This window comes from Geospiza fortis, unplaced genomic scaffold (genome assembly GCF_000277835.1).
Source record: "Geospiza fortis unplaced genomic scaffold, GeoFor_1.0 scaffold95, whole genome shotgun sequence".
NCBI lineage: Eukaryota > Metazoa > Chordata > Aves > Passeriformes > Thraupidae > Geospiza > Geospiza fortis.
The window spans coordinates 702080-728392 of record NW_005054333.1 but is presented as its reverse complement, the minus strand read 5'-3'; the positions used below and the strand labels follow the sequence as shown (position 1 = coordinate 728392).

At 37.7% G+C, this 26313-nt stretch overlaps 1 protein-coding gene across 1 annotated transcript in view; it reads right to left on the bottom strand.

The window, feature by feature from the left end:
- Positions 1 to 26313, bottom strand: part of SATB1 (SATB homeobox 1) — a 72801-nt gene that overhangs the window by 26741 nt on the left and 19747 nt on the right. The window contains 3 exon segments of the mRNA XM_031057648.1: positions 8202 to 8414; positions 16783 to 17237; positions 19562 to 19673. Of these exon segments, the coding sequence (XP_030913508.1) occupies positions 8202 to 8414; positions 16783 to 17237; positions 19562 to 19673 (780 nt within the window).

The window sequence follows — 26313 nt, the reverse complement described above, 5'->3', positions numbered from 1 at the left end:
AGTTCCCCTTTGCATTTTATTCCTTTTATCCAATCTTTCTCTGATATTCTTTCAGTATTTTGCAGAATAAACATTATAAGTTATCTATAGTTTCAGCAACTGGGAAACAGGAAAATTCAGTGCATTGTAACAGGTGCATCTGAAATTCAAGTTACCATTAACAGATCACTGCAAATTTCAAGGTTATAAATTAGGTGGAAACCTGTCAAACAGTCTTGTAGAGACTTGTGAATCCTTACATGATTTCTTTGCCCCACACAAATGAAATAAAAATTGTAAATACAACATAAAAGAATCTCTAATGAAATAGAAATCTGACAGATATATCTTGATTCATGTCTTATGCCCAGTACACTCAAATGCATGATAATGTCGAAAAGTTGTGGCTTTAGATTGGATTTTTAAAAATTTATCTTATCAGTTTGGTTCTTAAGCTGTTTTTAAGAGACAGTTTACAATAATGCATACTTTAACCACTCCTTCATAAAACCAAGATAGGACTTAAAGCTACTGATTCTAGTTGTATTTCACTTACATACACCAAATATTTATTCTTATTGCAATCCAGATTAAGTAAACACCAAACATGTAAACAAGACAGAATGATTACAGTACCACCTTTATGCTGCATCTGCAGCATTAAGGAAAACAACAAAAAAAATACATCAGTAGCGACATGATGTGCAGGAGACTATCCTTTCCTTCATCCTCTGGAAATGATGGAAGTGATGTTTCAACACCAAGCATCATCCCACCAAGGTTAGACTGCAGTTTCTGCAATATCAGTTGAGAGGCACAAAAAATCAGCACGTACTCAGCTTATCCTACAATATTCTTAGTAGTAAAGGACAACGTCTGTTTTTAGCAGTTACTCTTGCATGGCTTGCTCAAGATTAGTGGACCTAATGGGCCACTAATCCTAAAGTGGATCAGAGGAAAGGAAAACTGGATTTCTGCCGAGAACCCACAGGGTGACGATGCAAACAAAATCAAACGTTAAGATTTCAATTCAAACATACTGATTCATACAGAGGTTATTGAGAGCTGAATTAATTTGGTTATTCTGAAGTTACACAGCTAGTTTAAGACAGTCATTCCACCTAATTCTAGGTCTAATGGACAGAGCTTGGCACTTCCTGAAGGTGATTCAGCCTACTCTTAAGTACATGTCTAAACCCACACTTTCCCTATCAGTTTGATCCAGTGCAAGTCAGCATCTTCCTGTGCTCTGAAGACCCTTGAGGTTCAAAAGGAAATCATGACAACATGATAATTCATCTTCTAATCTCACTCTCTATGAGCTTTCATATGTCACAGGTCACACAATATGGGAGTCAAAGGGTTTGGATGAGAGATGTACTTAGGCAAATCAGCAGCCCATTTTTTCCTAGAAATGCCATCCTCAGTTTGTGTTAGCTATCATCCATAGTGCTTTTAATATAAAATAATCTAGCCCAGAAACTGGGAGTGCATGACATTTTTGCTGAATGTGATTTGTCCATCAGGCTTTTCAGGATCTGTGCTAACACATGCCCATTAACTATAAGGGGTAAAATTCAGAAGAACAAGTTGTCCACAAGCACTTCCCCTTGCCCCCATTCTGGCAGGCATTAGCACTTTCTGGTGTCTGAAAACAAGGGTTCTAAGTAAAAATGGAAATGAAGAAAAATCCCAGAATATGGCATACAGTTAATCATATGATTTTTTTTTATCAGAAAACAATTAGTAGTTGGCAGCCATGCCCTTTTCTGTAGTGTGACATTTTACCAGCCACATTGCACAAGAGGATGGCCAAGCCTGGACCAAAGGTTGCTCAGAAACATTTGAGATACCTGGCAGCAGGGAGGGAGAATCAGCACCATGAAACTCTCTCCTTCCCACTGCAGAGCAGGAAAAGGTATGCCTCACACCATACAGGGCTGCAAGAGCAGATGCATCTCCTGAAGATAATACAGTGAAATAATTTAAAAATACAAAATCAGTGGCAATTTTATAACTTTTAAATAAGAAGGATGTGCCAGAAGACAACTGACAAGTGGTGGGGATGTTAAATATACAACTGTAGACAGACTTATCTCTGTGCATGTAAAAATCAGCCTAAGCTAAATTAGAGAATGAAAAAGTGATGGCTTTGTCAAGACACTTTCTTGAACCTTGGGTTTAAATTTTGGGAAACAAATTTCAGTCCTTCCCCCCAAAATAATTTAAACTTGTAACTAATCTTTGAAAGACCCAAGGGGAAGATGAGAAGATGAAGGTATTCAGCTAGCATACACAAGTTTTTGGGAAGGAAATATTTTGCTCTTGTGATCTTGATCAAATTGTGTCTCTTCTGTAAGCACACTGCCTTTTTGATTGCTACTGAGCTTCAAAGGACAGCTTCATGTTGTAGCAGTACTTCAGAGATCACTTAACTGAGCTGTGAACACACAGACCATCAAAAGCCATCACACACCATGCTGCAGACATAATTTAAACTATGCTACTCAGTCCACACTTCTCAATGTCCAATTTAATACAGTTATGCATTTAACCCAAGGGAATTACTGAAAATCCTCATTCTGGTTTGCAAATCACATCTATCTTTATACAGGTACAATAAATTCAACAGCATCTAATATGTCATCAAAGTTAAAACAAACAAACAAACTCCTATTGCCTTCTGTTGATATTTAATCAGGGAACACTAATTGAATTCAGAAAACACCAATATCTGCATCAAAAAGCAGTATTAGCCCAAAGATCTTCAGGGGAATAAAGTCTTAAAGTTATAAAATGATGGTTTGGGGGTTACCAAGAGTTGTGATTCTCAGTCATACCCTCTCCCTTTCCAATTCACTTCATTGACCAGGTATAAAAATTCTTTTCCTGTGTCTTAATAATTTCTCTTAAAAGATCAGGTGTAGAATCTGGCTGGTCTAGATTGACCATTGGTCTGCTCTGGTCTCATGAATTCCATGCAATAATGTCAATTAACCTCTTGGAGAATATCCATACATATAACTGTTTCATAATTTATACATAAGCAGCATCTAGGCTGTTGTGTTGAATTTAGAATTGAGTTTAAGACAGAGGCTGTTTGAAGCTGGGTTGAAAAAACACCCTCCTCCTCAAAAAAACCCAACAGAAAACAAAAAAGCTCTCAATGGTGCAACTTCACGACTTGAGAGAGGAGGTGGAAAAAGTATTCATTTTGGAGAGAAAAACAAAACAAAACATAATCTCTCATCTCATCCACACTTAAGCACAACCTCCCACCCCACCCACACCAACAGCCATATTTTCTGTTTACGAAAGAACCATAGATCAGCTAATTTTTTTTTTGACAGTAACCAAATATTGGAAATACTAACTGAAGAGAGGAGCATTATTTTACAAATGTAACACACTGAAAATCAGGAATTCATTTGGCCATCTTCCTATCACCAATCAATCTAGTCTTCTAAGAATACTTGAAAAAAAATAACATATCCATCTCCTCCTGGCCTACCCAGATATATCTTCTCATCAAATAAGACTGATTACAGCAGCAAGAAGTTCTGGATTAATTCAGTTTTCCTAAAAAAAGGGTAAGTTGTCATAGAAGGAATAACCAGCATGAAGAGGTTTTCACAAACATGGAACCTCATTCCTTCCCCATCGAAACTGAAACAAAAAAACTTATATAACACATTCTCATAACTACTGTTTTAGCTTGGGAACAAAAATCTTCTTTAATCCTGGTTTAGCTTTTAATATTACATTGTACATTAAAATTCATAAAGTAGTTCATTCCAGGCAAAACAAACTACTTTTCAGTTCTGCTCTGCAAATAGCAGAGGAGGTACAATAAATGCTGTTGCTTTCAGAACAGCTTTTATCAGGACAAGGTTTACTACTCCATTATTGCAGTGGCGCCTGGAAGTGCAGTTATAGTTAAGTGTCAGGGTTTCCATTAACTCTCCTCCATGGTGGTTTTTGTGGGGGTGGGAGGAGAGGATTGCATTTATTATTTTGTTCATTTTACTTTTATTAAAATGCAACTTGGCACAAAGATTATCAACCTAAATCTAAAATTTTGCCAACTTGAAAATAAAAATTTTGCTGGTGGTGATACATGGCACATGCATATGGGACTAGGACTCCACCATAAAGTTTCAAGGAAGCTGGTGTTATCCAGAACTCCTTGCAATGGAGATTCACTGTTCCTCAAACATCATCAAAGCAGCGCTCTCCTAGATACCATTCTTTCAAGAGTAACATCCTATCTCTGAGACCCAACCCACGATTGCTTTAACTTGAAGGAACCGTAATTTATCTGCAGTCAGAGAGGCCAGGATTGTATTTATGAGATTAAGGTTTTGGTCAATGAGTACCTAGAACCATGACTCATGCAAGATTTTGGCTACTTCTTAAAACATCGCCTTGTTAAAATAATATTGTTAAAATAATATTCTGCTCTTGACATTACACGTACTCTATTTTTACACAGGATGATGATGGGCCCCAAGGGTTAACACAAATTTTCTTTGGGAAATATGGGTGGCAAGAAAGGTTTCTTCCTTGGCTCAGCTGAAATGGAGATTACTTGTCCTGAGAAGAAGTGTTTGTAACTGCAGGATGGCTAAAAACCTCTAAGCAGAATATTTTGGAAAAGAAAATCTGTAACTTGGCCACCTGTCTCTATCCCCCCCACAAACTGTACAGAGGAGAGGGAGTCATCTTCCCTTCTGCCCTGATGAGATATAAAGGCCATCCCTAGCACCTCATCATCCTCTAAAGTATCCACAGATTCTCTCATTTCCATATAACATGCAATAGACTCATTCTCTCAACTTGACCTAAGAATATCCCAGAAGGGCCTTTGTGGGGTGATCTGCAAGATGAAGGCATTGAAGAGTGCGGGGAAATGATTAAAAGAAATAGAATGTGAAAGGACCTTTTCCTTTCCTTCTAGATTGCAGAGGTTAAACGTCTCCATGCAGTACCTACCTGATGGAGATGCTAATACTTATAAATTCCAGTGCCCCAGGAAACAGCCTGACAGACAGGCTTCTGCCCCAGGGGTGGCAACTCGAACAATGTCCAAGGGAAAAATCCTTGTGCACGCCGTCTCCTTGTGCTCAGTCCACCAGTGTGGAAGATAGTAGCAGACTTTTACAACTTGACCAGCTTAGAGGGCTATACACGCATACCAAAAGCTCATGCATTAGAGGCTAATGATTTCAATTAAAAAAAAAAAGTAAGATTTTGCATTTTGTTTAAGTCAGAGAGAAAGGGAGAAGTAACGGGGACAAAGAGCTTCTTAAAGGATTTCAAAAAAGAATTGGAAACAATCCAGATACATTAGCTCAAGTAGCAACTAGTAAGAATGCTGTAAAAATGAGATAAATTCAACACTCTTCCTTCTAACTCAGGCACCAGGGTTTATGCTTGGTGAGTTCTTACTATCCAATCAGACCTCCAAGGTCACACTTTCTGGTTTTGCATACAACAGAATGCAAAATTTACACAGAACAAGCTCAGCTGCTAAATGGTTAACTCTGCTCTACTGTCTGGCCACCAGTTGGCAACACAAAAATGCAAAATAGATCCTTTTCAGGATGTTTATTTTCACATCCTTCCGAAACTGATAACTTGCAATTGCAAAATAAACCTTCATGTGTGGCATATTAGCTCCCATTTTTCATGGTTTCATAGTTTAATTGTTTCAAACGTTACACTGGTCTAAAGATTTAATATTAAATATGTTGGCTCTTGTGTAAATTCTGTTGTCAGGATAAACGGTCTGTTTTCTCTTTCAATGGTTATCCGAGAAGCTCATAGTCAAGCTGGAAAAATATTATGCTGTATTCCTGCAAAGTGATCTTTAAATAATTGCTTATAATAAATTTAGTAGTAAGGATGATAGTAGTTTTATTTCCTTAGTATCAAATATTCAATAAACTGTGGACATTTTGGGGGAGGTATCACAGTAGCAGTTTGCACTGAAAATTTTGCAGTATCCTGACTGTAATTTATTTCTGCTGTGTTTTGTGAAGTTATACTTGCCAGTGTTACAACTAGGACAATTTCACTATTATTTCAAGCACCAAGTATTGTAGTTATCTTACCAACACAGATATTTCAATTTTCAAACTTAAGACTGAACGCTTAGCAGCAGGTGAAAAGTGCTTCAGATGTTTATAGTGTGGAATTCTGGAAACAAGGTCACAAAGAATCACAACTCAGAGGTTTATACGTTCTCAATCTATTCACTAGGGAAAATGTGTGTGTTTTGCTGAATGACAGAGAACAGCACAACAACTGGAAAAATAAGTGCTTTGTTCTGTAGACCTCAAGTATTAGTCTATAATGTTTCCTTTTAAACTTGCTTTCCTTTTGAAAAGGATTAAAACAAAAATGTATGCTGTTTCCACTTTGAACTGTCGCAATTAGGTTAACTATACTCCTGACTCACACTAAAAAAATGAAATGTAATTATGAACAAGAGCACAGTAGAGACAGATAGATTTAGCCCCCTTTTCCCATCAAATTTGGACTTACAGTATGTTTAGTCAGTTAAGAAAACCCCTACGTCTTACTTTCTTTCTGGCTGCAAGGGATTTATACAGTTTAAAGTGTGAATTAAAACCAGTACAAGGACTACCTCTGACTTGACATCCTTCAGGAAGGTCCTGTAATTAACTCTGTTCTTTAGCTGTGAAATTGCCCAAGACCACTTGAGACAGAGTGAGACATTACCTTGGCAGAAAGAGATAAGTTAAGAAGGAGGGTTAGCCTTCGCTCTGAATCACCTGGGCTGTGGGAGCAGGTACAGATATTAAAACAAACTCAAATGTTATTTTAAACACAGTTATCTCTATTTAACTATTTCCCACTAAAGCATCCCTATGTAAATAGATTCTTGTCCTTTATCTTGAAGAATATCTATAGTGGATTTTATAGACTAAACTCAGTTATGATAACAAAACTACACCATTAGTACAGCCTGTTTTTCTGGTAAAAAATTCTTCTCTTGTGAAAAGTACTGCAGCAGGTCAAGGTGATCTCTCCTCCCTCCTACAATTTTGTTATTCGTTACTTTAGTGTGGTTCTTAGTATCCATTAGCTGAAGGTAACTTAGAAAAATAATCTCAAGAGGAATTTATAGCATTCTGAACGGGTACAAAACATAGTCACAGTCACAAGCCTATGACTGGATAACAAAAACCTGCTGTGTTTTCTCAAAAAATCACCCATCACAAAATTCCAACAATCCTAAAGCTTTGCTTTGTTTAGCAAAAGTGGACTGTGTATACAGCATGATTACCACATATCTGCAGATCAGTTTGGATTTTCCTTTGCAAAAGTACAACCTTGAGCCAGATCAACACAGAGTATTTCTGAAAATATACAGGTTTTGGAGTGAACCATGTTTCTTTGTGGAAATTCTGTGCATTCCTACTGCTCACATGCATTTCTCACATACCTTAAAACAAGCATCAGAATTTCCTTGATTGACACAAGGACTGCACCACTGAATCCCTTGATCCCAGTCTATCAAACTTTGCAATTTTTGAAGAATTAAATCAAATAAATTTTAGAAAAATCAATAGGAGTTTCATTTTAACAGATACTACATGAAGCTTTAATGAACATATCCAAATCATTCAGAGCAATGGATATAGCAAGCTGTTATTTTAAGCAGTTGTCAGTAGCTCAAGATGGTAAAAGCATGCCCAGCATTTTGGGACGGGATCTTCTTTCCCCCATCACTTTAGTTTTACCTGTTTGCTTTCTGAAAAAATAATTTTTAAGGCACTAGAAGGTGCTCACATTTCTGCTTTTGTTCCCTCTCAGTTTAATGGTCCAAATCCCTCAAAATCCCTATCTGAAGCTATAACATTAAGAACCTAAGAATTGTAAGAAAAGATGACAGCTAAAAGCTATCATCTTCCATGCCCAGTAAAGCTTGTACCTCAATAAAATGAGCAAAAAATTCGGTAGGAACCATAATGGATAGAATTTATCTTAAAATTAGAAAATAGGTAGTAATAAAATGCTACTATCATCCATTATATTTCTTAAATTTAATTTGCAATATGCACTGCAAGTAATGATTCTACCAGTGTTTAAAAAGTGCGACAGCAAAAGGTTTCTTCTTTTTCAGAAAGGTCTCACCCAGCAGTACAGTGAGAGAGCACAAGAAGCAAACCCCAGAGGCAGAGAGAGCAGTTTACTTGTGGAGGCCGGCTGGGCGGTGTGCTGATGAGAGGCGCCGGGCCCATGGCGGACGCTGCGTTCAAGCTCCTTTCCCTTTCGTCCTGGTAAATTCGATCTCGTTCTGCTTCCGGCAGCTGCAAGAAGTTCTGCATAGCCCGAAGGTTTACCAGCAAGGACTGAGAGGCAGTCTTGGGATCCTCTTCTTTTCGGAGGATTTCTGAGAGCAAGCCCTGTAGGGAAGGAAGAAAACATAGGCTCGAGAGTTAGCCTAGGTGAGTGTCTGTAAAACCGTGCTCTGCAAAGCCATTGCTTATCAGTCCTCGTTCTTCTTAACACTGGGCTGGGAATGAGAACAGTAAATGCACAGTTTGCTCCACATAGGATTTTATTAATGGCATATCAGATAGCAGAGAAGAGAGCCTCAATTGTACCCTTAATTTTATTAAGCAACTGTTTTAAATACAACATAAACTGAAACTTCCTAATAGGTCTTCCTCCTTTTACTGGCTTAACTTGCCATGATATTTTTCACAGTCCACAGATAATCATGAGATGTTAAAGGTAAGTGAGATACACTGGGGGGTTCTCAGGCTTCACAGGCAAAATGCATACCCAACCTTAAAAAAAGGCTTCCACATTTCTAGCAACTTAAATAGATCTTTGAAAGGATGTGATATTTCACAACTAATCTGAGACTATAAACTTGCAACGTTTCTGAAGTACTGCTTCACTGACTCAGGGCCATGTTTTTTATAAGTCAGTATTTCTTTCTAAGAGTTGCATATTGGAGTTTAAAAAGTGAGTTTAAAAACATGAGTGCCCTCATGTTCTACCTTCTTCTTGCACCTCATCAGGACATCCCTAATCCTCAAACAGTCCATTGCCTGGGATAATTATATTTAATGTCAACAGGTTCTTGACATCTCCTCTCCCTGACAGATTCTCCTTTTAAATACTTGAATGTTGGGCATTCAAAATGCTCTGCTGTCTTGGAGTAACAAGATGGCGATAAGAAAGGTAAGTTTTGGAAAAGCAGATGTGAACTACTATTCAGAATAAATATTGTTGCCGTGCTGGGAAAGAGAGAGGATTGGCATGGGAGGCTCTTACTTACAGTGTAACAAGGGAACACACACGTGAATTTCAAGGAATAAGATAACCCAATGTTTCTTTTCCTAAAGAACTTTTGTAAGTTATTCATGGTAATGGAGGGGTAAATAGAGAGAGGGAAGAAAACAATAAAAAGCCAAAACTAAGATAGGTAATACTGACTGAATATATATATTCCTAAGGGGGTACAAGAGAATGATGTGGCCAAGGGAATCTTTTTGGGAAGTCTGATGCCCGCAGCACCTGTGGAAGTTGTCACCTCTCTCAAAGGTCTTTTCCTATCAGGCGAAAGACCCTTAGGGAGGTGCTGCTGCAAAGCCACTGCTCTCGAGCAGCTGTGCTTAGGCAGGACCAGGGCCCACCCAGCGTGGGTGTGAGCTCTGCACTTCCCTGCTGGGCGATGGGGACAGAGGTACCAAGCACCACACCTCAGCCAGTGTGGTCCTCATGGCCCTGTCTGTGCCTGCACGTGTAACAAGGCAACAGGATGGAAAAAACCCAACAATCTTTCCAGCATTAAGCATGAAAAATATTTCAGAGGAGGAGGATAGAAAAAAATAATCTCAGGGGATTCTTTCTTACCACTTTTCATGATCCCTCCTGTTTTCTGGTATCCAGGCAGAAATTTCCCAGAAGGTAAATAAACAAGTTACTGAAAAAGTGGCATTTGGGTCAAGTTTTAAATTTTTTTCTTAATGGTTAGTCTAATAATAAATTTACTTATTAGCAAACATGGCAAATAAATTTGTGTCTATCGTTTTTTCTACTTTTAAGTATTCAAATACACAGTTACCAGTGTTTTTTAGTAGTAGGGTTACACAATCCACCTCAAGAGGAGGCAAAAAATGATTTTGTTCTACTGGAGACAAGGAAAAGCTGTCTGCAGAGCACAGGATATAGAGAACATAATAGAAAAATTTATGTTGGAAGGGACCTTTAAGATCATTGTGTCCATCCATTAACTGTGCACTGCCAAGCCCACCACTAAACCATGTCCCCAAGTACTACATTTATATGTCTTTCCAATACCTCCAGGGATGGTTATTCCACCACTTCCCTCTCTGCCTGTTCCAGCGCTGGACAACATTTTTGGAGAAGAAATTCTTCCTGATAGCCAATCTAAACATCCCCTGACATAACCTGAGAACATTCTCTCTCACCCTGCTGTTACTTGGCACAAGAGACCAAGGCCCACATCATTCATCTCCTTATAGGTAGTTGTAAACATGTGTGATTTCTGTGCTGGAGATACCTCTCCATGAAAAAATGAGCAAGAAAAATGAAACTCAAGTGGACTGATCATTGTCAGGAGAGAAGACTCCTTACAAAAAGCCACCCCACTGTCAGCTACAGGAAATGATCTTAAAAAATACTTTAGCCCATAATAGAAAATATTTGCTTGTATAAGCCTTAGCCACATAGTGGGCAGCTAAAAAAGTTAGAAAAGGCTGGTTTTCTTGTATAACTTTTTCCTCTTCAGTGAAATAAGTAAACAAAGAAAATGCTGTTCATATTTTCTTTTTTTTTTTTTTTTTTTTTTAACATTTGCCTGCATTTCCACTGCTGTGAGACACTTTGTGGTGATTAGAAATGCCACTAAGTATTCATTCTCCTCTCTTCCCCAATCACTGTCATGAGTCTTTGAGCTGGGAGCAGAGCAGAGCAGAGGACAGCAATGCAGGGAGAGGAGAGGAGATGACAGAGCATGGAGAAGGCAGGAGGAGTTTGCTTCTAGGCTTGAAACCTAAAGGTCAGAATATGTGAGGAAAACCCATGAAAATGAAGATGTAGCACCAGGTGCAGGCAGACTTAGAACACAGTTTGCCTGCTTCACATATTATATAATTGCTACTACTTCAATTTTTGAGCACAAAACTTTAGCTAAAAGTTGTTAGACAAGATGTACAATGGGAAAAATCCTAGAACGAAAATATTGGCTCTCACATTCTGACCTGTGCTGATGTGCACAGATGAACTGTCCATTTTACCAGGCTTGAACTGGTTTTCCAAGATACTAGTCTTGGTGCGATCTCCTGATACTGTACCTCAAATTGCATAAAAACTAAGATTGTTTTGCAAAGAGATTATAAACACTGTTAGGCTCAGAGCCCTCATCACTGTTCCTCCCTTGTATTCTCTTTGCAATGGAAATGTATTTTTTTAATATTCCCAGGTTCCATTGGAAAAAAAAAAGTTTACATGTCATCACAAGTATAATTCATTACTAATGGCACAAAAATGTTCAATAAATATTATCAAGGCTTTCAAAAGCTCATTACAAATTCTTTAAAAATGGAGATAAATTAAAGTGTCTGCCAATATGAACAAAAACACTGCCTGTCTGGCCCCCAGTTTGTCTCCTCCTTGAACATAATCACTGATTCAAATAGATTTTTATCAGTGTGATAGAACTTCAAAGCTTCCAGAAGAAACATGCAATTTGCCCAAACCTTCCCAAAACATGCAGAACATCCCTGAACACTATCCCTCTTTGTTGCAGGGCCCTCCTATCCCATGTCCAGGTGGAAGATTATTCCCAAACTCCACTCCCAAGCCTGGACCCTAGCCAAGTAAGTTATAAGCAGACACATTTATCTATGTCGCTTAGTAACAAGAGGAGAGCTGTCATGATAGTGTAATAGCACCTTTTTACCTTTTATTCAATAGTGATATGGATAGTGTACTTTTTCTTAAATTACACTATGAAGAATTATATGAATACAGTGGCAATTTCTGTTATACTTAAGCAGGCAAATTTCTCTCTACCACATAATTTACAGAACTCAAATTCAATAAAACATTACATGATGGTCCATTACTGTTATCAATTTTGAATAATCCATCTTCATTTTTCATTTTACTGGAAAATAAAGTGTGCCAAAGACAAAGTGGAAGCAAAAAAAAAAGTAGTGCCTGAGAAGGTGGCTTGTGTAAACTTAGATTTTGTTTTACAATTACACAGAGCCATTTAGTGCATCCAAGCATTCTCCTTCGAAATAGCATTTGCCCAGAATTAGCATGAGCACAGTCCTAAATACACAGAAGTTTTCACATATGAGAAAAGGCATTATACAAGAATGAAAGGCAGTACGTCCTGACAGTTAATATTTTAAACAAGCATGGGGCTCAAGTAGAAAGGGAGAGAGAAAAGTGAGAAACACTGAGAAATATTCAAAAATCTTCCGATCAAACACTGTCACTTGTGGGAAAAAGAAAAGTATCAAAATTCAGACATGGAAAAGCAGCAAAAAGCACTCTCCCTTCTTTCATAAAGACAGAGCCATGAGGTCACCTGTGTATAATAGCACCCAAGTCCCTGCAGCAAACCTTACAGCTGAAAGTGTACACAAACAGAGAGAGGCAGCCCCCAGTTCCAGCCCCAGCCACAACCATGACTAACAATTCCTTGCTCGCACAGTGCAGGCTCGTCACCCTTCCATGCACCAGGCTAAGCTGCACCTTCCAGTCAAATGTCAGACTGTGGGAACTCAAGCCTTTCACTTCCTGACTCGCTTACACTTAGAAACACACAACACAAATGGGAGAGGAGTTTATTTATTTGTTTAGGGCTCTGAGGGCAGTTCAACCCAACAAATGTTGCTGTTGCACTCCAGCTTTAAGGACACAACAGAGTAGAGTTTAAACTCCCACTTTAACTTAATATTTGAAACAGTAGGCAAAGCTTCTCTGCTGACAGGGACCTGTGGCACCACACTTTAGGGGGCTACCCCATTGCATGTTTCACTGTCACCCTGGCTGCTTGGGGCTACCCAAGGCAGCAAACTGATCACAAATACCATTTTCTAGCCTGCAAAGCACAAGAAAATATGGAACTTGCTCTTTCAGGACAGTAGAGGTATCTGCACAGTGCACTGACATCAGCTAAAACAAAATATTATATTTATTCTTTTGATGAACTGGCAACTGAAACATAAGCATCTCAATTTACCAAAATTATCCTGGCAGACTGGAGACCTTTGGACACCTTGCTTGAGGTGAAACTCAGATCTGCCAGCACAAGTACTAACTCAACAAAGTTTTCCACGGTGCGCTGAAAGGAGGTGCTAACAGGATTCAACCTGTTTCTTTGCATCCAGTGAGTTGGAATCGCAACTGCTGAAGGACAAGCTAAACTTCAGATCCTACTGTAGTCTGAAGGCTTCCTAGATGGACCATAGAGAAATTCCTTCAGCCAAAACTTCTGCTCCCTGCAACAGTTGTCTTATTGTGCCTGTATAGATGTGAAAGTTTCATTCAAGTTATAGGTATCTGGACCTTGAATAAAGTTTACAAAGCACATTCCTGAGAATTCAGTTTTGAAATTACCAATTGGAACTTAAGGGTGGGGGGAAATTACTCAAGAACACATTAAAGTCACATTTTTTCTTAAAAACTTGCTTCTAAGGTGTAGCTAAGGGGGTTTTTTTCAGCTTTATAGATAATTAGTAATAGTAAAAAAAAAGACTCTCTAGTTCTCACTTTGCCAAATTCTTGGATTGTGGTAAGATAGAAAATATTTCTAGTTGACATTTTTGTAGCCAAATTAAAAAATCTTGAAAATGAGGACCAAGTGTTGAATTACCACATTACACTGGCAGAAACTTCCCACCCAAAAACCATCACAAAATTCTGTATTCATATTGTAGAGCATAAGTCTGAAAAACAACAGCATCATCAGCCAATTTCGAAGACCATTTTATTGCCTAAAAATTAAGCTAAATAACTCTTAATTTATAGATTGTTTCCTTCCTTAATTTTAACACTGAAAGCAAATCTCTCCCCTCATCTGAGACTGTATCCTGACACCAGGGTTTTCTTGCACAGAACTCTGAACCAATTTCAGTGAGTTCTTACACCTTTAGAAACTGATGGCATGATATGGTCCCTGGACACGGCTCAAATATGCTTATGACAGTTTCAAAAATGTCACTGGTAAGCCTGAGCTAGCTTTCTATCTCAGAAAACAGAGCATGAATTTAAACAAGCATTTTCTAGCAAAAACCCCCAAAACTTAGGATATTACATCACTATTAGAAAATAACTCCTCAACTGCATCAGTTTTAAAGTACTATCCTAATTTTAGCTCAATGTCATGTATGCTTGAATAAGCTGTGAGGAATTCAGAAATACAGCAAGCAGAACAAATTTTTAAATTTTTCATGTAAAAATTGCTGGTACCAGTGTTTACCGTTGGATATTAGCTGTCACTATGCGTAAAATTAACAATTTCCAGGTTTGTAAAGGTGAAATGCACCTGCAACAAACTCTTCTGTATTTCAGTAGGGCTTTGCTTCATATGAAAAGTATGCTGAGATATTTCTTGGCAAAACTGAGGTTGACACTCTCTAGGCTCCTGGTATTTTTCCTTTTTGCTCCTTATGTTTGCCACAAAACATAACAAATACTGCAAAATCTTTTCTAGCTAACTGTGAATACTAGCTTGATTAGCAAAAACAATTTGTAGGATGTAGGAATACTACTCTATGTTCTTTCAAATAGATTTGATTGAAAATTGACAAAATATATAGGTGTTTTTCGTATCACTTTAGGAGAATTGTTTTCAGTGTTCGTTTTGGGGCTTCCTCACAGTTCTGGGTCACTCTCAACATATTTTACTAAGCTAGTTAACCACAAATTCTGGAGAAGAACTGAACATTAAACAAATATTTAATAACATTTGTAGTAAGAAAAATACATAGCAATACATATTTTAATATATATTTAGTGTAATAATACTAATATTAAAGTAAAGAATCAGTATTTGCACTAGAAAGCTTTTTCTACAGTCACATTCATCACATTGAAAGAGCATTTTCTCCTACTCTGTCATATAAATTTAATGTCCAGTCAGAACCAATCATCCTTGTATTTCAGGTAACAAGTACTGCTTGTGCACAAAGGAAATGCCAAAAGCTGTATGCAAAACTAGCTGACAAAAACTGACCACTTCAGAGGGGGGAAAGTTTAAATAAAACAATGTGCTTTTAGGCAAACATTAGAAAGAAGTAAATATAAAATAAACTTTATTTTCTGAATTACTTGCTTGGCTTTTTTGTCCAGGTAAGATGGCAGCTGCAAACCACTGTAACATGAAGCTACTACTATTGCTTTAATACCTTAGAGTATTAATAATTAAATTTTTAAACACTGTATGAAACAAGACTCTCTTATTTGTAAATGTAACAACTAACACTGCCTGGACCTAACTTAATGTAAATAATCCTTGCATGAGTTCACATAAGCAATGAAATTTGGTATGAAAGGCCCAGATCTTGAAAACCTCCTCTGCTGTAAAGAGGAAAGATACACACACACAGAGCCCTACAGAGAATTCACACAATGACTCTACTTTCTTTTAGCTAAAGGAGGATGTAAATTTTGTAAGGCAATAGTAATTCAGAACAATTATAAATGGCATGCTGATTCAAACCTGCACAAGAGCATATGAAACAGAATTTTTATTCTCTAAGCTATGCAGGGAGAAACAAGAATGTTTCAAGAGAAGCTCAAATGATAATATTTTTTGTTATACTATAATCTTCAATGGGCAAACTGTTCCCTAAGTATTTGTTTTCATTTAAAAATAGGGAACCGAAAGCAAATTTACCTATGTCTTTTTTAAATATTTCCCATTTTACAATGTCCTATTAAAAATATTTTATTTTGTGTTATAACATACTTCTAAAATTTTGAGATATTATTTGCATCCAATATAGTGACATTTCTTCTATAATTTCTGCTTGAATAAATTCCATGCAACATGGTATTAAGTTAAATTCATAGAGCAGAATAAATTATAACAGGGTTAGCTTCTAAAACAGGTGTAAAAAATAACACATTTTAGTGTTACTTATCAGCTTTGCTAGGGCTGGCTTTTTCTGCATTGAAGAGCTGAAGTATATGTTCTGACGTGGACACCGGCAAGCTCAGCAACTACTGTTTTTGCAACAAACTACAAAAATACATGAAGAGAGTAGATGATCTAAAGTTTTTAATTTTTAATCTCTTCAGAAGCCTGAAAAGATGCTATTAGGACTTTCATGGGGAAATAATAAAAATAAACACAAGTATAGATAAAAGACCATCTCCAGTACACCTGTGAAAGAAGCCAGGTTGTTCAGTGCGTGCAGGTGGTCAGAGCGGGTACAACTCTACAACACAAAAGGCAATCTGTTGGTGACTTTGTGAATGGCTCTGCACAGAGCTGTTAATTTCCTTTACTGGGAAATTCAGCTATTCATAGACCATCACAACTGGAGAGGAACCATGCTTCCTGTAAGAACAGTGTATATTTCCACAAACCAGTCCCTGAGGATTTCAGTACTTGGTCAACATGGACAGTAATCCTGCAAGAAAGCATGGTTCCTTCAGAGGAACCAAGAGACAAGGTAGAAATGAGAAGGCAGACTTAGAAGATGGCAATTACTAATTAGAGAGAGAAAGAAGAGACTCTTAGACTTTAAAAAAATTAGAAGAAAGATGACTGACCTGAGTTCGGTTAAAAGCCACGCGTGCAAATACTGCCTGTGAGATTCCTGCTCGTTTCAATTCATCACGAACCCACTGGTAGATTTCGGAAGACACCTCTGTGTTCGTTGAGACCTGCTGCTCCAACGGCTTGTTCATGGATCTACTGACAGGAGGAGGGTGGTTCAAGTACTGTTGGTTTAAGGACTGCTGGGCTAGAAGTCTGTTCACTGCATACTGCTGGTTCAGCAACTGGGCCATTACCAGCTGCTGATTTACCAGCTGAGGGCTAATGGGAGTAGATACAAGTCCAGGGTGCAGGTTTGGAAGCGGGGTCCGAACTGATGGTTGACTACCATGAGAAAGCTGAACAGGAGATGGAGGCTGTTCGGCTGTGTTCCCTGGGACTGGCTGCTGACCGAAGTTGACATGGTTGGCACCTTGCTGGGATAGTTCAGAAAGGCTATCCATCTCAACTACAGCAGAAAAGAAACATTGAAAAGGCCAATATCAGACTGAAAATCACAACCTTGACTCTCCTCACAAGACATGCTAATAAAAATAAACAAATGTAAAATGGTGCAATGCAACCCAACCATGAGTGGGGCTGCTGCATTCCACTGTGACAGACACAGGGGACTTCAGACAAAGCAGTAAACAACTAGAGATGGGGCAAAGACAAGAGACAAAAACCCACTGTGTGCTGCAGATGATGCAGGTGAAACAGCAAGTGCATCTGTGCAAAGGGTAAGGAGGGCTTTTGTGGGAAAACATGTCGCAGTCAGAGAGACAGAAGCCCCCAGTGACTGGTTTTGCTCCTCCCAAGAGGTCCCTGCCATGACATCTGCAGTTCCCAGCCACTGGAAATCTGTAATAAGCAGGGTGAGGTGCAGACCTCCCTATGCTCTGCTAATTTCTAGATGCTGCATCAATTGTATGGGACTGCTAGGAACTAGTATAATTTATGTAAATTACACAGATGGGCTGCTTTATCTTGCAACCATGTATGCATGGCTTTTTTCAGTGACTTGCAACATGGTTGAATTTTTTCTTATATTAACTCATCTGTCTTTGACACACCCTCCTTTTCAAATAACAGCACAGTTTTTTAAACTACAAGAGTTCTTCCAGTTCCCCTCTTGTGCATGATTAAACAATATAAAATAACTCAAGGTTGATATGAAGGAGCCTCCTTTTTATCAGCATTTGTGACTTTTTTTATTCTAGAGCTTTAGCAGCAGCTCTGGTCTGGAAATAGCCTTAAGCAAATAAGCTTTATTTAAAAACCCAAAGTCCAGTATTTTCACAAAAGTGTTGGAGCAATTTTTTTTCTTATCCTAGTAAGACTTTTTTTTTTTCAAGGCAGTGTCTGAGCTTGTCACAGTAGTTACGATCTTCACTAACAGTCATCAGTGCAAGGCCACACTTTCCTCGACAAGTATCAGATCTGGATGAAGAAATTGGCACTTGGATTCCTACCCACATCCCCATCTTCCTCCCCTGTCTTACATGGGCAGAAATTTGATAAATAAAAAGCAAGCCAGTTGTTCTTCAGAGATTTCTAGTGTCCATAGCCTGGATCAATACCCAAGCAGAGGCTCTACTACCCCTCACACAGCTGGCTTTGGGGGCAATGCTGCTGCCTCTTCTGCCAGTATCATTTTATACAAGAATACACAAACACACATTTTCTATTCGCTGGCTTCACTGACTCCAAGTGAATGGAAGATGAATCCATCTTGGCAGAGCGTATAAATAAAATTTTGCAGGAGTTGCCCCATACATGAGCACCGCTGCAAAGGATGTGGGAGAGGCTGCTGTGGAAAGGTCATTCTGCCCATATGGCCACTCTGCTGCCTCACACATGGACCACCTGAAACCAAGTGAAGTCTTCCCACTAAATTTGGTGGTCTCAGAAGAAGGGTTCCATGTTGCACAGGAGGTACAAAGCAGATTATGGAAAGAAGCTGTCTTTTTTCACTCAGGGAAAGTAGAGATCAACCCAAGTGGGCCATTCACTCGGAACAGTAATTCAAGCAATTATCACAAAAGTGATGCATTGTCTTCATTACAGCCTTAAGCTATAAAAGGCAAGGAACCCGTTTGGGTAGATGAATGATTTTGCCTCAAATACTGAAAGCTAAGTCAAGCTCAAAATTCAATCCAAGTTGAGGTCCTCTTTCTCCATTCTGTTGAAATCTATGTAGAAATTTTCTGACATAGTGTTCAAAATTATGTGAACAGGTTTAAGAAAGATAAAAGGTATCACAGAATTGTCAGATTTTTTTTTCTTCAATAATTTACTTGTGCTTACAACAAGCAAACAATTGTCACAATCACTATTTGTTAAAATTAATTGAAATTAGGGTCCCAAGGTTAGAGAAAGATATGAATATATAAAATTACAGCATTCTTGCTGGAAGGTAGTGATAGCTGTAGAAGCCTGTTTCTTTAAATATACATTAGCCAGCATGAGAAAAAAAATACATACATTAAAAAATCAGTTCGTCACAGTTCCAGGAACAGGTTTTCTAAACAATTATTCTGGGTGGTAGAAGATCTCTAGATTTACAGAATGACAGCTTTACATCTCTGGCAACCCAAGTCAGCTTGGCTGTTTCAATAGCAAATATTTATTTAAATGAATTCTTTCACTATATATGTACTTTCTACATCTACTCATCAAAAGCATCCTAAACTTATCATGAAGGGAACTGGCTTCTTATATGACTGTGACAGACCTCAATGTGACACATAATGGTATGTAACCACCATCAAGGCAATTTTTTTTTTTGCTTACCCATCATATCTTTTGCCTTCTTGAAATGTTTATACCACCTTCCAAATTCCTGACATTTTGCTGCTGAGACATTTGCATAGTAAGTGCTGTTCACAATGGAAGAAATCATACTCTGTGTGAAAAGGGGAGAAGAAGAAAAAAATCTGTAATACAGAGCAGTACAAGTCAAAGCACAAATTATTTCAATTGTTGAGCCAATATATTTTTAAAGTTTGAGAACCATGTTGCATTTAAAATCCTATAATCCGAAGCCTTTTAAAAAACTCATTATTGAACATGAAAATAAACCAAGGTATATTGTAAATGGGAGCAAAAATAGCAGATGTACTAAGGGAAGAACAAAGTTATCGACCAAGAAACATCATGCAATGGGATGGGCTCTAGACAGAAGATGCTAATCTTGAAAGTGAATTTTGTTCATCCTATTTCTGCTTTTAAATTTGATTGACCCTTCACACACCCACACAGGCATACAATTCCTACACTGCCTTTACAAATGCAAGCAGTGACCCAAGTTACCCATGCCCATCCTCTGTGCCACTTATCACAGAGTCGACACCAAAAAAATCATAGGATAAAACTTTATCTGAATGACCTACGAATAGGATAAAAATATGAGATTTATAGTAGAATAAAATATGTATCTAATAACCCAAGATGAACCCTTGTTTTTCCTAAAACAGGGTATTTTAAGGGATTTGCAAAAACAGGCTTATGAAAAGCTTATTGTCATGTCTAATTCTGTAACTGAATATTAGCTGTAAAATAGACCAAAGGAAGATCAAGATGATTTTTTCTCAAAGGTTCTCGAGATATCAGATAGCTACAGTGAGAAATTTACCTTCTGCTCAGTTTTGACCAATTTTAAAATAGTGGAATTTACAATGCATAAAACTTTCAGTTCCAGTACATTCTTTTACAAATCAATTAAGACTAAGCCTCGCAAAATGAGATAATGCTCCAACTTGAAAATTATACTCAGTATATGATGTATGAACAACAAAATTAGCAAATATACTTTCAACAGACTGAACTTTGCCACCCTTTAAAATTTCTGTGTGGAAAGTAGTTACTTTTGGCTTAACTACAAGAATTGTCCAGTGTATCAAAACAGCAATGACAGTCAAGAAGACAAAGCCTTGATTATTACATTTTTTCACTATTCAGTATGTAACATTTAGGTATATTTGTGCTGTCTGAAGAATCATTTAGAGCATCAACCCTTTGTTACACCGACTACAATAGCCACTGGAAGGAAGAGCCTGGAGAAGAAATGCAAAAAATGTTACTTTAAGTTCTTCTCTTAAAAGCCTAGTTCAATTTCTGACTGAAAGTACCTTCCTTACTGATCTTAGTGAAGTTCATTATAACCATTTTCTAAGGCACTGCTCAGTGGCAAGCTGTTCGTGGAGGCTCAGAACTGCTAGAGTGAGGCAGAATTATTTATGCCAAATGTGGATATCCCCTACTCACCAGGCACATATTTTAATATTTCTCCGAATCACCAAAATTCTTGCCATTTCATGATACTAATCTGTCATTTCTGAAACTAGCTAGAAGTCTTTTGTCAGTGGTATGAAAGGAGAGTGAAATTTTAATAGTCTAGCCTGAAAGACCAGAACCAAGCTCAGCTGATCCCAATTGCAATTTCCAGTATAAGAGCAGTATACTTAAGGTTGAATATGTACAAAATTATCTTTTAAGCTCTTTTATAGATTAAACCATCTTAAACATGGGCACATGATATATAAGGCATGATTTTAAAAGTCCTGTGGATCTGAGCTGGCAAATTATATGACTGCACAGACTACTGCAGAAACTGCAGATCTGTATGTGCAAAATGGGGAACTGCACCTGTCAGAGGCCATCATCCCACACCAGCTCATGTGTATTTTGCAGATGTCATTTACACTTCAAGGTGGGTTTCTCTTACCTTATTTTACTTTGCCCCTTTCAGATTTGTTCTCCTGCCCAACTAATTTAAAGTATGAAAATACATATATTAATTTTAGTAAATTACCTATTATTGAAGATGTTTGTCTAAGATTTCCTAGTGCTCCCTCCCATGTAATTTTACAAAAACAATACACAAATGACATGGCAGTTTGCAACACATCCCCTGCTTCTTCAGGAATAAATTTAATGCAGTTACTTTACAACCAAATAGGGGACTGGTCTGTTTAAGGAATGCTGCTGGGAGTTTTAGTTTCTCTGACACAATGTGAATTTCAAGCTTTGATGGCTAACACTGTGATGGCACTCCTGCTCTTCAAAGTGGATTAAAAAAAAAAAAGACAGACATTATAAACACATTTAAAAATGAAAATTATCCTGCATTTTCTTTGAGAACACTTCATGCAAACATTCAAGTGATATTACCTACGCTAAGAATCCTCATCAGAAGGAATCAATGATTTATTTACTAATTCACTGAAGGCAAAATTTTACAAGCCAGATAAAATATTATTACCTTGTTAACTCAGAAAATATCTTGACAACACTGAATTTCATTGTTTCTATTCTTTATTTATTGTCATTAAACGTGCAGTCACATCAGTGCAGAGAGATACACTCAGCTATAGAAATTTCCTGCTGCTATAGAATTCTTGTACATTTTAATACCAATCTACATATATAACTGTCTGGTATGCTTATGGCCTAAAACTTCAGATGAACCCCATGAGCTAGTGATCTTCAGAGATTCACTATCTAGACTGAAGGCATATTGATGCTTTTCATATTACATGGGTCATTACCAACAAGGAGTTACCCATGTCTTGAATTATCAATAATCAAAATCAAAATTATTGTATTTGAAGCACATCATATCCTGGAACTATTGTACATATCCTCCTTATCTGTGAGGCACAGAGGCAGATGCCCTCACCATACAAGGATGACGAATATAAATATATCATACAAATATTCAAATGCATCACATGCATCATTCATAATCAGATTTCTTTTTCATATGTTGCAAAGAAAATTAAGAGAATGCAAAAACTGGTCATGGACACGCAATCTTATCTCCTTGTAGTTTATCCACAAAAGTAAGTTGTGAGCCTTCAAGATCTCAAATTTCCCTCTTTTTCCTCTCCCATATCTCCCTCCCCCCAACCACATCACTTGCAGTCATGTTCTGAGAATCGGGAGATCTCATCTGAAATGGTGCCACCTTCACAGAAATCCCACTATTCTGGAATGATACCATCTGCTGCAGCCCAAGTGCTCTTTTTTTAGCCAAATAAGTTAATTATAATTAGGCATCCAACAACTGTGTGAAGGTAGGGGTAGAATTTGTTCTGAGGTTCAGCTGAGGTTCACCCAGCGTAGATTGAACCAAATCCCATTTTCTCTGGAAGATTAAATACCAGAGATTAAATACCAGACACCATCTTTTTCTCAAAGAAGTTGGGGAACTCCCTGGGGAAATATCATAAATCTCAAGCAGGAATCGTTTCATATGCCCATCAAACGAAACCCAATAAAATGGTAGCATCAGACACCTTTTGTTTTGTGCCAGAATCTAGCGCAAGGTGCATCCTGCAAGATATGGGAAGGACCCGAGCCTTTCATGCCGGCTCGTTGCTGCAGCCACTGCTGCAGGTGCTTCAAGGGAGGCATTTCTGAGTCATTGCCTCTAACACTGCTCTTCAACCAGGTGAAGTGTTGCTCAATCATCACTAAAAGTATACTGTTGTCCTTTTTGCAAAACAACAAAAACAATGTTAATCAGGTTAATTCAATCATCTAAACCAAAACTGTTCATGCTTTTCTGCCAAATCAACCAACCACAGCAAAATCTGTTATCAGTGATTGCTCAGCTTCCAGTCAAAAAAGCTTTTAACCCCCACAGTCCCAAAACTTCCACTAAATAACCTTAAAATTATTTTTATATGGGCAGAATAAGGTTGTTTTCATGCCTCATGAAGGGGTACTTGGGCTGCAGTATTTACACAGAGCAAATACATGCTAACAGACTTAAGAGAAAGTAACAGACACAGCAGCTTCCTAGAACAACTCGTCTGAATTAGATATCAGGGATCCCTTTGCAATTTAAACCTTTTTCTCAAAAGAAGCACTGTAACCAAAACTTATTTAGGCCTTCCAGGTTGTTTTACTAGGAAAAAAAAAAATCTGAGCTTTTTAGCAACTCATTCATTGGTGTTTAAAGCTTCAAGCCTGCTCAGTGGAAGGGGCAAGGGCTGCAACAACTTATTTACACAATTATCTAAATACGATTAAACAGCTGATGGACAAATATTAAACTGGAAAATGTATAGTCATTTCAGCTTAATGTAATCCCCTTTCTGTAAACACCCAAGATGATTTTTTTTCAACCAGAACAGTCCTGACATCTCATAAGCCTAAGGGTGAATAGCAAGAGATTGTTTTTGATAGTTATAAATATTCAAAAGACATGCAGACCATCTGCTTTCATAATACAGGTAAAGCAAGACTGAAATGGTGACTGCTGTATAAAAATGGTTCTTTTAACAAAGTCTTCCTCTCCTCGAAAACTATAAAGACAGATGTCAAAAACTGTTTACACAGGGTAATCAGGAGCGTGCAAAATGTAATATTCCTTTTACACACAGTGCTTGCTAAAGAGATTTTTTTTTTCTTTTTCTTCCCATCTGTGTGTTGCAACACATTTCTACAAGTTAAAAACATTTTTTCAAACAGAGATCTCATGAATACCCAAAAACATGCTATCTGGTTTCTGAATGCTAATTAATTTCAACTAAGGAATCTGGTTTTTTTTTTTCTGTAGAAAGGAATGCATGCTTTTGAAATGGAGTATTTCAACAATGACAGACACTGAAAACAGAACACCCCACAAGTTTAATTTTGCACTAGTTTGGCACTGGCTATTTTCACAACTGTTTTACATTCAAACCCGCATCTGCTAAATCTGGCTATAAGACAGGCAGCAACTATCCTCTCACTTTTCAAATAAGATTATATTTACGTTTTACTATTTATCAAGTTTTTCAGTATAAAGCCTTGTAACAACATAATGGTTTTGTAAAGTGGTAAGTAGAAGATACCTCATCTTACAAGCAGAGTATGAACAGTGCTGCCCATAAACCCTACAGTCAATTTTCAGAGCTGAAACACTAATCTTGACAGTACCCTTTTAATGTATTATATTAGTGGTACAGAGGCGTTAAGCACCTTTTTTATAATTCTCAATAAAACGAACATTTACTGAACAATCTGTCAAACCACTGGCTCCATTTTTTAAAGCCAAACTTTTAAGACTTTATTCTATTTTGTCTCCCATAAATCCCCTGCTTTACGTCCCTAGACACCAGCAGGGAGGCATGTTCCAATGCTGCAAACTTAACATGCTTTTTTAAAAAAAAGTAAAAGAGAAAAGCTATGGGCCTTTGTCCCTAGACCTAGTTTGAATAGTGATAAAGTTGCAGAACAGAACTTAAAAGTTTGGGGGCAGATGGAGGGGGGGATCTTTTCATAAAGGACAGAGGAACTTTGTTTCCTCTATTCTAGCCACTATCAGTGGCTTTTGTTTGCATGGAAATAGCAAGCATCAGTTCTAACAGAAGCTGAACTCTTACGAGTGCTTATTTCTCAGGAGGCTCCACGTTAACCTTTTTTCAAATGAGAAGGGAACATTCAAGCCCCAACCAGATAACACAAGATTATCCCCAAATCAAAAGATTTTAGCCTGCCTGAGCCTATGCCAGCCCACGTACTGCAAAGACCCAACCAGGGCAAAATGTCGTTCCCAGTGTTCTGGCATGGCAGAGAAATATCATCTGCCATTCTGAATAAAAGCAGACCAAATATATCCAGCCATTAGCTGGTTTTTGGGCAAGAAGTCCTGACATGGACAGTTTAACTGCGTACAAAGAATTATGTTAAATTCCTTGGTCCATTATATTGAACTATAGCAAATAATGCAATGGAATTTGTTGTCATATGCCCTACAAACATGTAGGATCAGAGAAAAACCCACAGATGGACAGAGAAGAAAAAAACTTTTGTTTGTGCCTTTGGCATTGCACTTGGATGGCTATCTGACCTCCATACTGTTGCCAGGGTCAGGAGAATAAGGATCTGCATGGCAAATGCTGGCCATGTAAGTTAAAACTGAATAAAAGGCAGATTTACAGTGATGGCATCAGCTTTTCTTCCAATACATTAGTATGCCTTTCCTCCTTTCTCCTATCCTTGAAAAACTGAAATTATCTCCTCCTCCTTTTCTGTCTTATGTTGTCTTTAAGTATTTTAAAGGTATGTATTAATGTAAACATAGAGCTACATTGGTGTAATGAGGGAAGATACAAAACTAAAAGAACCCAAATTATATATACATATATACGCATATATTTATATATGGATAGAAATATACCCACACATGGGAAGATTTTGAAAATCAGAAATGAGGATTCAGCATCTGAAGGAACTGATCCTTGCACTATTTTTACCATTCTGTAATGTAAATTCCCAGTTGCTGCATGACAGAGCAGCATTCTCCCAATGTTTTCTGAGCATCTCCCACTGATGGATATAAATAAAGCTCAAATAAAAAGCTGCTTCCCAAGATACTACTCTTATATCTACAAAGGTTAAAAGCTTAAAAGAGAGAAAGATAGGTAGGTGGGAAATGTTAATTCAGATTTGAAGAACTTCATAACTGCGTTACAAGCTTCATGGCACAGTGCCTTAGACTAAAAAAAAAAAAGGAAAGAAAATGAAGTCACAACCTCAACCTATAAAAGATA